Source organism: Bidens hawaiensis, unplaced genomic scaffold, assembly GCF_021521415.1.
Source record: "Bidens hawaiensis isolate Kalapana, Puna unplaced genomic scaffold, B.hawaiensis_p1.1 tig00001511_1, whole genome shotgun sequence".
NCBI classification, from domain to species: domain Eukaryota; kingdom Viridiplantae; phylum Streptophyta; class Magnoliopsida; order Asterales; family Asteraceae; genus Bidens; species Bidens hawaiensis.
The window spans coordinates 1986822-1999187 of record NW_027491085.1 but is presented as its reverse complement, the minus strand read 5'-3'; the positions used below and the strand labels follow the sequence as shown (position 1 = coordinate 1999187).

The following is a 12366-nucleotide window of genomic DNA, read 5'->3' as shown; positions in this document are numbered from 1 at the left end:
ATTAGTTGAGAAAGAAAAGCAATTACAAAGAGATTAAATATAAAGAAAATAAAAGAAAAGGAATGTATGAAGTTGTATTGTTGTTAAGAGGTGTAAGAATATATGAGCAAAATAGATGAGCAAAGCTTCATTTGTCACTTACAGGAAGGAATAATAAATAAGAAATACATGAGTTAATCATATTTGTTTTTTTTTTTCCAGATTACCATCTAGTTACACCAAATTTGTGCAAACTTTTAGTTGCCTTATTTCCTATCATCCTTACAAATTCAAGACAAAATTAATCTTAAATTATCTTCCAGGCGAATACTAAATTTGGTGACTTTAATGCAAATAACATAGATGCAGGACGTACTAAGTAAAGCACTAGAACGTGAACTATATGTGTGTAGGTGATTGTATGAACCCAGTCAATATCCTCATTAAACCGTCTTTTTAAGGGCCAAATTAATTTCGTTCAACGCCCATTTATTGACATGTTTAAGCTTTTCATTTGAATTCTTTTTTTGTGTTTTACTAGTGTGTATATATGATATGTCTGTCAATCAGAAAACAAATATAATAAATGACCAAATTAATTTCGTTCAAAGGCCATTTATTGACATGTTTAAGCTTTTCATTTCAACTTTTTCTATTTTACTTGTGTGTATATATAATATATGATACGTTTTGGATCAAATATAAATGAAATTAACGTGCTAATCATGATAATCAAGTAGAATAATTATATATATATATATATATACAAGTAGAGTAATTATGTAATTACATCATAGAGTAATTACTCTATTTGATAACCACAATTAGCACGTTAATTTATTTATACGTTAATCTTCCCCATATATGATATATCAAATTATTACCCCGATTATTTGTATTATTCATTCATACTATATAGTAACCGGAATCAATCAGAAAACAAGTATAATACTTTAGTTTTCTTCCAAACTAAAACTAAATCCAAATTCCAAACCAAATAATCAAATTAAAATATATGATAGTTAAATTTTTTTTGGTTAATATAGTAATTAAATTATACTTTAGGATAATGTTTTAACAATTAACACAGTCTCATCCAGATATTATTGAACACAACTTATGAATCATACAAGATATATCACACAAGTATGTTTATGTGTAATTATATATGAATGATACAACATCATGACAAAACGAGATAGATCTTCTTGCTTATCAAATATAGACAAATAAATTAAGTGAAGTAAAATAAAATAAGCATTAAAAACTTGAGCCTGAGTTTAGATCGAACTAGACTAAAATTGAGGTGCGCTCAGTTCGACTCATTTACGCACCTATAAACTTTATAAAAAAAATAAAGTATTTTAATAATTTTTTAATAAAATCATAAAAATAATATAAAATAATTAAATATTAATTTTAGTTTCTTATAAGAAAAGGCCAGTGAATGACACCCCACACCACCCCACAACTTGTTCATCACATTGCTTCTTCTGCTTCATCCTCTCTTGGTTGTATAAAACTCACTCAGATTTTGAGAAAAAAAAAAACACAACAAAATTAACTTTCCCTTTCTCCCTTCTTGATTTTCTCAATACCCTTTCATCATTTTAACTTTTCTAAAAATACCCACAAACCAAAATTCTTGATTGGTGTGTCTTTATAAAAAAAACATTTATTTTTTATAAATCCCACTAGAAGATGCTTGGTTAAGCTGTTGTAATCTAGGATCTTTGCTTCAAGTGTTCAATACCATGAAGAGAAACTTCAATTGCTCTGATTCTTTGACTCATTTTCTCTCTCACCCACTTGAAGGTATTCAACATTGCTAGATTGTTCTTTCTCATGATCAATTATTGCTCAATCAATACCATTTGTTCATAATCTAGTTGTACATCATGCTTTAAGAGTTGTACTTGACTACTTTCACAACCCTTGCTAGAATGATGTTTACATGTCCTTCTTGCCCAGCTTTTTAGCAATTCCCATATTTTTTTTATCTCTTATTATTTTTTTAAGATCTATGAATTTACTTAACAACTTTTTTTCCTTAGTTTTTTGTTTTAAACTTTCAAAAACTCATGACACTATATGTTACCATTTATGGTAAACTTTGTATTTGGAAATTTAAAAAACTAGCACAAGAAATTTGACTTTTTAATTATGTCATGTTACTAAGTTGATATATTTATTTAACCCAGCTTAAAAACTAAATTCCTTATTTTTACCTCCTTATAACTTTTCATTAAGTTAATAAGTTATAAAAGTGTAACTTATAAAACTATTTCTTTCACAGTATAATCAATCACAAACACCTAATTACTTTTCAAAAAGTTAATAAGTCATAAGTTGATGAAAATAAGCAATCACAAACACCCTCTAAATATTCATTATTTTCTTAACTTAGGTGAGATCAAATCCGAAGATGACTGCATGTACAACACAAAAATCAAGTCAATGATGGACCGCGGTGGCGGTGGAGATGGAGAAGACTACGGTGGTGAAGAAACCGGGCAATTCGGTGACAAAAAGAGAAGATTAAGCAGTCATCAAGTGAAATCACTCGAGAAAATATTCGAAGTGGATAATAAACTCGACCCGGATAGGAAAATGAAAGTGGCACAAGATTTGGGGTTGCAGCCTCGGCAAGTGGCGATTTGGTTCCAAAACCGCCGTGCACGGTGGAAGACTAAACAGTTGGAGAGAGATTATAATGTTTTGAAGTCTAATTATGATGTTCTTAAGCATAATTATCTTAAACTGGAGCAAGAGAAAGAATCCTTAAACAAACAGGTGAGTTGTTTTATAATTTGTTTGTAATTAAAATATAAACAAACCTAGCCATAGCATAATTTGAATACAGGGGTGACAGGGTGTAAACGAGACAAGCCGATTGTGAGATGTTTGAGTGCGGCTAGTTAAATCTTGAATTGAGTCGAGATTAATCGAGTTTGAGTCTAAACTCAAGCTTATAAATAAATTAAATAAATCAGAGCCTGAGCCAGTAATTTATGTAACTTTGATATTGTTTATATAACTTTTATTTAATACACTACATATATTTACATAGTAACTTATCAATATAAAGTTACTATAAAAGTTAATATATGTTTATATAAGTATAATTATAAATATAAATAATTAAAAACATTTTTAATTAATTAATATAATAAACGAGACGAGCTTGAAGATGAAAAACTAATTATAAGCCAAGTTTAAATTTAAAGAATAGAGCTCGAAACGAGTCAAGCTCAAATTTTCTTATGTTAAACAAATTAAACTCACACTTAGGTAAACTAAAACCCTGGCTCGAATCGTTTACACATTTATTTAAATTTTGTTTTATTTAATTAATGAAACATGAATAAACCTATGGAATGGTACACCACCTAGACCCCCTATTAAATAGTTTGTTTTTTTCTTTTAATTAATAAAAATTTCCAAACATGTTTATGCTGAAATCAATATTATGATTGCAGTTGTCAGAGCTAAAATCAAAGCTTCACGACGAATCAACAGAAAACAATGATGAATTCGAGTACAGAGAAAATGGGCTATTCTTGGGATCTGATCCGACCAACACAAACCATGAAGTTTACAAAAGCTTAAACTATGAAAAGACTCAAAAACTAATGGAATTAAAAGATGAACTTTTGGACAGTGATTCTAGTGGGGTGCTAAACGATGACAACATTAATATTAGCAACGGCAATGGAAGTCCGTCGCTAAATATCGCGGGCATTGGTCTCTCTTCTCTTTGTTCGTCGTCTGTTACGACAGAGCGGATAGATACAACCGTGTATCAACCGCAACAAGATCCCTATTTAGCTAGTAATGTCGAGGATGAATCTTGCAACATATTTTTGGTCGATCAAGCACCTAACCTTTGTTGGTATTTTCGGGATCATATAAACTAATAGTTTATATAGTTCGTAGTTGAAGTACCAAGATGTTTAAGAAATCGAATAATTGTGTAATATTTTCGAAAGTTTATGAAATATATTAAAAATAGTTGGAAAATACTATGTGTTTAGATGCCCCTAGGCCTTTCCATGTTAACAAAGTGTATAAAAAAATATGTGTACATATTTTAGTCTTAACGACTAAAATGGCGGTTAATTATTAAAAGTACCCACACAACAATTGTAATGCTCCTAACTCGGGTGACACATAGGTCAGGTTTACACATACATCAACATTCAAATTCTCATTAAGAAAGCAAAAGAAACATAACAATCTTTGTACCCTCAACATAACAAACAATAAAATTGTCTTAATAAATATAAACTAGAAACTTCAATCATCATGGACGTCGACCTTCAAATGGATAACCCCGCCTAAGTGCCAACTAATTATCCTTTTTCTAAAGCCATAAAAACCGATTAACCTTATACACATAGTGTGTTTTAGGTTCATAACGTTCATGCAAACAAGTTATTAAAATAATAACACATACATACATGAAGGTACAAACATCATACTCAAATGGAAATTCCTTTTACTTATATTTCTTTAATAAGTCTTAAGTTTAGTGATCTGAATCTAAGCAAACTTATAATTTTACAAGTGGTAGCATGCCTTAACTTCATAATGAATGAAGCCACTCAACTTCAGAATAACTATCTCCAAACAATTGTACAATTTTCAGCAAGCCACAAAGGCATTACCAACTTTTACTGAACTTCTAGACTACATGCGTTACAGAATCGCGAGACTAGCATATGATTCACATGTGCCTCTTACTTCAAAAAAAGGCAAAAGAGATTGTTAATACTTAATTGTGTTCACTTTATAAAAGAGGTTATTGTTAATTAACTTTCTTCATTAAATACTAGTCCCCGCGAAAATTTTAAACTAGAATAACATTTATATACTTAATTATTGTCTAAAAGAAGTTATACCATAAAATCAAGCATTTATTTCCCTTTTTAATATATGTATATAATTAAAACAATTTTTTTAATAAAAATTCATTAAAAAAAGTGTTACACACTACAAGAATAACCGTTATGTTGTACCATTTACATTGTGTTGTTATATGCCTTGGTCCATTTACGAACACATGTCATAACAACACCATTTAAATTGAATAAAAACAAAATAGTTTTCGTAACCGGAAGATTATTGTAGCATCTCACAAAATACTCTTCCAAATGGGTCAAACTTGATTATACAATGACTAAAATGCAAAATAAGGAATGTTGACCAGCAGCTGACACAACCAGCAAACCTCCGGGAACCCAAACAAGTGGCGGCCTCCCGTGTTATCACTAGTGGCCCATCACTTAACATTGAAGCAAACAATCGGCATGCAACACGTGGCCATTGACTAATCACGGAAGAGTGGCACATGGCGTAAGGGAATGACACGTGGTATAAACGTCTGCCATACGTCATAGAGAATGACACGTGGCAAATGGTTGGACGAGCGTCGCCGATCTACCAGCAATATGTTGTCGGGAGCACGACCAACTAGTATAAATAGCAAGCTCCAACAGCTCGTTTCATTCATCCATCACACTCCACTTCCTCGATATTCGTTCCTTACCTTCTCGATACCGAGGTTTGTCATTGTCTTGACGCTCGTTCCGAAGTAGTAGACGAATTACCGACCTAAGTACAAGTTTTGTATTACCGATTCTCGGTACCCCCCGTTAATAGCATCGAGGTATTAGTTGTCCTCTAGTTAAACTGTTTTAAGCCAGCGAAATCATTGTATGAGGTAAAGTGATACCTAAACTTATAGTTTTAACATATAAAGGTATTGACTTACTAAACGATGAAGAAACGTCATTTTGAAATAGATATATAATTTTGAACTTAAAACAAACAAGTGTGTTTATAAATGTTTAAAACTGTAAAACCAAACTTATTAAGGTCTGTAGTTAGATTAGCAGAAGATCATTGTATTTATGTAAGCATATTATTATAGGTTAACATGTTAAGCATCCAAGACAAATGTTTATCCGATTGAGATCTATCATATAGAATTAAACATGTGAACATGTTTAACCTTTTCAGAACGTGAATATGTTCAACCTTTTACTAAATCAATTTACTTTTCATAATGAATAGGTCATTTGTTAAATAGTACGCAAATATTTTTATAGGATTATTAAATCCTTAAAATGTTATAGCACATTAATAGTTAATAAACCTTGGGCTAAATTGCACATGTGCCTTGCTCCATGTCTGCCGGTATTCATTCTCAGTATATCCCCTTTAGGCGATCGGATAGTTGGGCATAATTATGAGGATAGTTAATTGCGTGTATAGATTTGGTTGATACGTACATAAGGTCCATGACACCCTACCCAGGGAATAAACTTATTAGTTGTGGAACAATGAATATTAAACTATTTTATAGTTTGTCAGCGTTTCACCAGCATATAACTTACATATTTTCAAAACATTTCATGTACTAAGCATAGCGGATACACAATGTTAATGTACCATGATATGGGGATAGATGTTGCTCATTCTAGATGGCTCGCATTTTGATATTTAGTATACCTTGTATATTTTGTAATCCGTAAATGGGTGTTTAATTTCAATATTTTATAAATTAATAATTTAATCCAAGACTTCTTCATAATAAACGTAACTCTCTCTAATATATAAGTACAAAATAACCATATACCAGCTTGTAGTCACGCCCATGTCTTAAATCGAGTTGTGACATTATTGCACACTAGGGAACATGACAAGACAATGTAACTGGCATAGCGAAACAATTTTCGAACACATGTCATACCAACACCATGTAAAATTGGATACCAACACAATAATTTTCGTAACTAGAACATTATTTCATATATGATCATCACACAACACAACAAAACTGGTACGACAATACAATTTTCGATTAGTTAGTAGCTCCAACCTTACTTTCCGACCAATCTTTAAATACTATTAAAGCAATACAATATGGACACATGGCCTTCAACTAGGCTGTCCACATGTGCAATCCAGTCATCAAATTATCATTTTCAGAAGCTCTAATATTGTGTCATGTGTCATGTTGACCAAACACCAAAAAACTTATTTAAACCTTAATATTTTCCACCAAAATTATTTTAATCTCTCTCTCTCTCTCTCTCTCTCTCTCTTGACTTACTAACTCCACCATCCACCATCTTCTATATTCCAGTAATGTTGATGGGATTCGTTTTCCGGTAAGGTTATATATTATACTATAATGGCCAACAATGTTATTTGATTTTATGGCAAGGTAATATATTTTTCCGGTAAGGTTTTCCGATATGGTTTTATATTTATTTTAATTGTTATATGATTTTGTAATAATCTCTTTAGGTTGTATATCAAAATCCAAGATTGAATTGATATTTTGAAGTTATTACGGTTTTCCGGTAAGATTTTTGTTTTCCGTTTTTGTTTGTATTTAATCTCTATCTCTCTCTCCCTATCTCTCTCGGCTTACTAACACCACCATCCACCATCTTCTATATTCCGGTAATGTAGATCGAGATTAATTGTTTTCTGATAAGGTTATATATTATACTCTAATGGCCAACAATGTTATATGATTTTCCGGCAAGGTTACATATTTTTCCAGCAACATCATATTTTCTTCCGGTTGTTGTAGATATAACCTTTTTTATCTTTGTTTTCATTGTTAACTGATTTTTTTAAAATCAGTTTAGGTTCTAAATCAAAAGGGGCGATGAAGCTAATATTTCTACGTTTTTACATTTTTCCGGTAAGTTTTTCCGTTCATGTGTTATACCCATAGTCACAAGGATCGCTTAACATGCCACAAATTTCGATCTGGATCGTTCGTACGCAAACGCGGTACGAATACGATCTGGGTACGCTTTGGATCGCGATTCAATTGCTTCAATGGGCGTTCCAGATCTTCAATTCAATGGTACCTGATGCTTTTAGGATCGCCAAACAATTCAATTCGAACCACCGTCTGATTCAATTGAAACCATGAACGCCAATTTGGAGTAAGAATTTGGAAGGTTACGACGTTTCTATAAATTCAATTAATTGGCCCTGTAATTACGGTTTCTAAAAATCCAATTGATTGACGCCATAATTACGAATTCTAGAAGAAAAAGGAAAAACTAAAATTATATTTGTTAATTCTACCATTTATTTATAGTTAAAATTTTATTTAATTAAACAGAACAATTGATTTTGTTGATTTTTTTAAGCTTATTTATTGTTGCAAAACAATTAATTATAAAACTATTTGATTAAAAAGGTTTAAATTTCCAAATTTAAATTTAAGTTAATTTTTTATTTAATTGTTGGTCAAACGTGTAAGTTAGTCAAACATTTTTCAATTGCCTGGTCAAACATTAAAGTTGATTTTAACTTTAAGTTGAACTTTTTAAATAGGTGATTAAACAAACATTCATAATTTCTAAAATTACCAATTTATTATTTCTAAAACGATGCAATTTAAAGTTTATAAATTTCCAAATTTAAATTAATGTTGAATTTTATGAATTACTGGGTAAATTTTTCATAACATGTACCACGATTAAAATTTATTATTTGTAAAACGAATATTAATATTTAATTTTCTCATTTCAGGTTATGTTCCCAAGTTGATATAGCTAATTTCATGGGTTGAAGATTTGTTGATAAGATATCTTATTTTTTGTTTAATATTGATGTATATTTTTGTTATTATTCATGTATTTGTGTATTTTTCACAATTCATGTAATTTATTTGATTTTTATATAATCAGTCATATATAGTTGTTGGTTTTGTCCATTTAATATATTTTAATCAGACGCGATGTATTAAAGAAAATTTTATTTTTGTATCTTATATTTATCTATTTATTAATGATAATCTCAATAATTTATAATAATTATTATAATTTTAGTAATTTTGTTATTATTAATTCATTACCTTTTCTAATCAATTGTTACATTTTATTTTGACAGAAATAATAACATGTACACTTTATCATTTTTATATTTTATTATATTTGACTTAAAACATTATTATGTTATTATATTGTAAGATACATTATATTTTCTATATATAAACAATTACGTTATATATGGAAAACCCAATAAATAAGTTATAAAGTTTTCATGATTTTAATTACAAGATATTTAAACTTCTTTTAAATTCGAAAATTGACCAATCTTTCAACAAATTTTTAAAGGTTTTAATACTCTCCATAATTTTAAACTCATTTCAAAATCTTTCCATAATTTTTTTAGGTTTTTCAAAGTAACCGATTTGATTTTCATATTTGTAGTTATTTTCTAAATTAATTAGTCATATTAGTAAATAATAACCGTGTTATTTTAGAACACAATATTTAAGTTGACATAATTTCTAATAATTAATACTTAATATATCATAAATTAAATAACCGTTTTATCATCATTTATAAATATTATTCGGCACATATGATTTAGTGAATATTATTAAAAATAACAACTTTTCATAAAATATTAATGTCACTTTCTATTTCAAAAATTAAATTAATCACATATTAATTTCTTATTGTTATTATTTGTAGCAGATTCAATTGATTATGAAATTCCACACCCGAAACATAAGTTTCTTTTTATATTCACCGTTTTAAATTTGGTTATGTACGTTCAATAATTTTTTTTGAATTTGTGTTCACAAAATATTAATGTCACTGAATTTCTCAATACTATATAATAAACACGTATTATATTTTTATCCATTTTAACTAAAAAGTTTTTTAAACATAATATAAATCTTTTAATTATAACATCCAAACAATTTGATAATCTAAGTTTTCATAATGTTTTCAAAGAATATTAAAAATATTTGATAATTTATTTTCTATACGTTTATATTTTGTTTTCATTGATTTTGCATCATATTTTTTCACCTTTAATTATTTTCAAAGTAAACATAAAATTTTTTATATTTCCAAAGTTATTTGAAAATTCATTTATTGTAAAATGTTTTCAAGTTTTTCAATTTTAACAAAATATTAATGTCAGTGATCATTTAAAAGTTTGTTGCAAGATTGGTCAAAAATCAAACAAAATTTCATAATTTTTAAAGTTGACTAATTCCAATTTTTTTTATATTTTGTAACTATTTTGAAAATATTTCAAAACAGGTTGTTTTAGAAGAGTATAAAATTTGTTAGGTATAAAATGACGGCCAAAAAGGTTTTTATATTTCAATATATTTAGTGACAAGTTATTCAACCCGCGTGTCACGCGAGCCTGTACCCTAGTTATTAGTATAACACTACTTGTAATGCATTTGTCTTTGGAAAATGAATCCAATAAAATCATGATTATAAAAAATTATTAATAAAAAGATGCTCTTAAAATATCTTCACTTAGTACTAGATTTCGATTTAATAAATATTTCTTACAACTAAAATAAAATACTTGAACGAATGAAGTAAGAATATGAGTGCTTGAGTGGCCACTATTTATTTAAATTATACACACTTTTCTTAAACCATCTATTTTATTAAGTCTAAATTGATATGTGGGGTTGCTTTTCCTAATCAACCCATGTGGTGGGTGAAAAAGAAAGACCTTAGTGGCTTAACGTATAGCCTAGTTCCCCTAATGGCTTCAATTTTTATTTTCATTATTATGTGCTACAAAATTGTACCTATTCATGCATGCTAAATGGGTTTTAAAGTTGTCCGTATTGATGATACAATTTAATAGTAATATAAGATGCACCATTTAAAGGCTACTGTCTTGTATAATAGAAACAAAGTATATTATATAATATACTTATTTATTATGATAATATAATGTGAAAATTGTCATTTGATTAACCTAAAAATAACTCGAATAAAATTCACATAAATAAAAATAACATATGTTGAAATGGCTTATATTGATTGATGATAACACACCATATATGTTTTAGTTTTTAACTTATAAGAAAATATATATTGCATGTAAATATGTTTCAAAAAAGAGGCACCAAAGTTCAAAGAAAAGGTCTATTCCTACTCCATTATATTGAAACTTTATAGAGAACCTATAGGCTGTCTTTTTACTGTAGTTTTACAAATTGCACTTAGCCTCTCCTAGTTTACATGAGTTTATCAAAAAAGTATGAATGGTCACTGTAGTTAACTTTTTTGGCCCCTTGTATGTTAATTGCATCAACATCAAACAACTACACTTGTTTTTAATAAGTGGAAAACGTGGTTGTGGCAAATAGGCTACCTAATTCTCTAGATGACCAAATGACGTGTTAAGGAAAAATGAAGTTTCGCTCATGTTGGTAAATATAACATGCTTAAGTGTATAAACGGTGTCCATGTAGAAATATGGTTGAGTGTGAAATGATGCTTATTATTGTTTTTTTTTGTTTAAATATGTATTTTTATATAATATATATTTATGTATTAATTTGAAAAATATTTGAAAAGTGACGTATCAAGATGATCCTTGTTTCTTATCATGGGTGTAGAGTAGTAAGATTGCATTATATATGTTTTTTTAACCATGATATCCAAATTTTGACTAATTAATTTTATAAAATCCAAGTCAATGAGAAAAACACTTCAAGCTTATCTATTATGATGAATTCGTGGTGATGCACAACAATACACAACTAACTTAACATCCCACATGTTTAATGCTATAAGTTTTTTTTATAATTTACAATAGGCATTTATGTTTGTATATATTACATCGGTTATGTATAGATCTACGGACGATGATAAAAACTATATAAATTATTTAACTATATATTAATTTAATTATACCTACTCTATTCTATTGGTAAGAAAGTGACATTATATTATGGATAGGGATCCCTATTGACTTAAATATCTAGAAAGGGGTGTAAAGTGTGAAAGATGAAAGTAGTTTGGTTGAGTCACCACTTTGTGAATTTGTGTGGGAAATAGACAGAAGTGTAGTAAGGAGGTAGGCTCCACACCGACTTTTGTGAACCTCTCCAAAAAAGGGGTTTTCAATCGTTAGCAACTATAGGGGACCACAATTAAATTAAAAGAATCTAAGTCACATCTTATACTTTTTTTTATTTAATCATTTTATTATATAAAAATGTATAAAAATAAAAACATTGATGTAAGTAGAGGCGCTTAAATCAGGTTTTTCAAATACTCGGTTCAGGGTATGAAACCGGATTCGGGTATAATCGTGTATTGAAAAATCGGGTATTTGTAATAACCGGGTCGGGTTCGGGTCCAAGTATTATCTCTAAAAACCATACCCTATGCATCAGGTTTGGTTCGGGTATAGAATCAGTTATTCTAAAACCAGGTATTTGAATACCCAATTTTCTGGTATTAAAAAACCATACTTTCGGGGGTTTTCGGGTATAGATTGGATTTTTTAAAATGTTACACTTTTTAGGGGTTTAAAGTATTTTTCGGGTGTAGATCAGGTATTTGAAATATC

At 28.9% G+C, this 12366-nt stretch overlaps 1 protein-coding gene across 1 annotated transcript; it reads left to right on the top strand.

The window, feature by feature from the left end:
- Positions 1-1433: 1433 nt before the first annotated feature.
- LOC143582841 (homeobox-leucine zipper protein ATHB-16-like) lies at positions 1434-3999 on the top strand. The gene is made up of 3 exons (XM_077065321.1): positions 1434-1794; positions 2387-2772; positions 3459-3999. Exons 1-3 carry the CDS (start codon positions 1734-1736, stop codon positions 3894-3896), a joined length of 885 nt encoding a protein of 294 aa, XP_076921436.1. The 5' UTR covers positions 1434-1733; the 3' UTR covers positions 3897-3999.
- The last annotated feature ends 8367 nt before the right edge of the window (positions 4000-12366 follow it).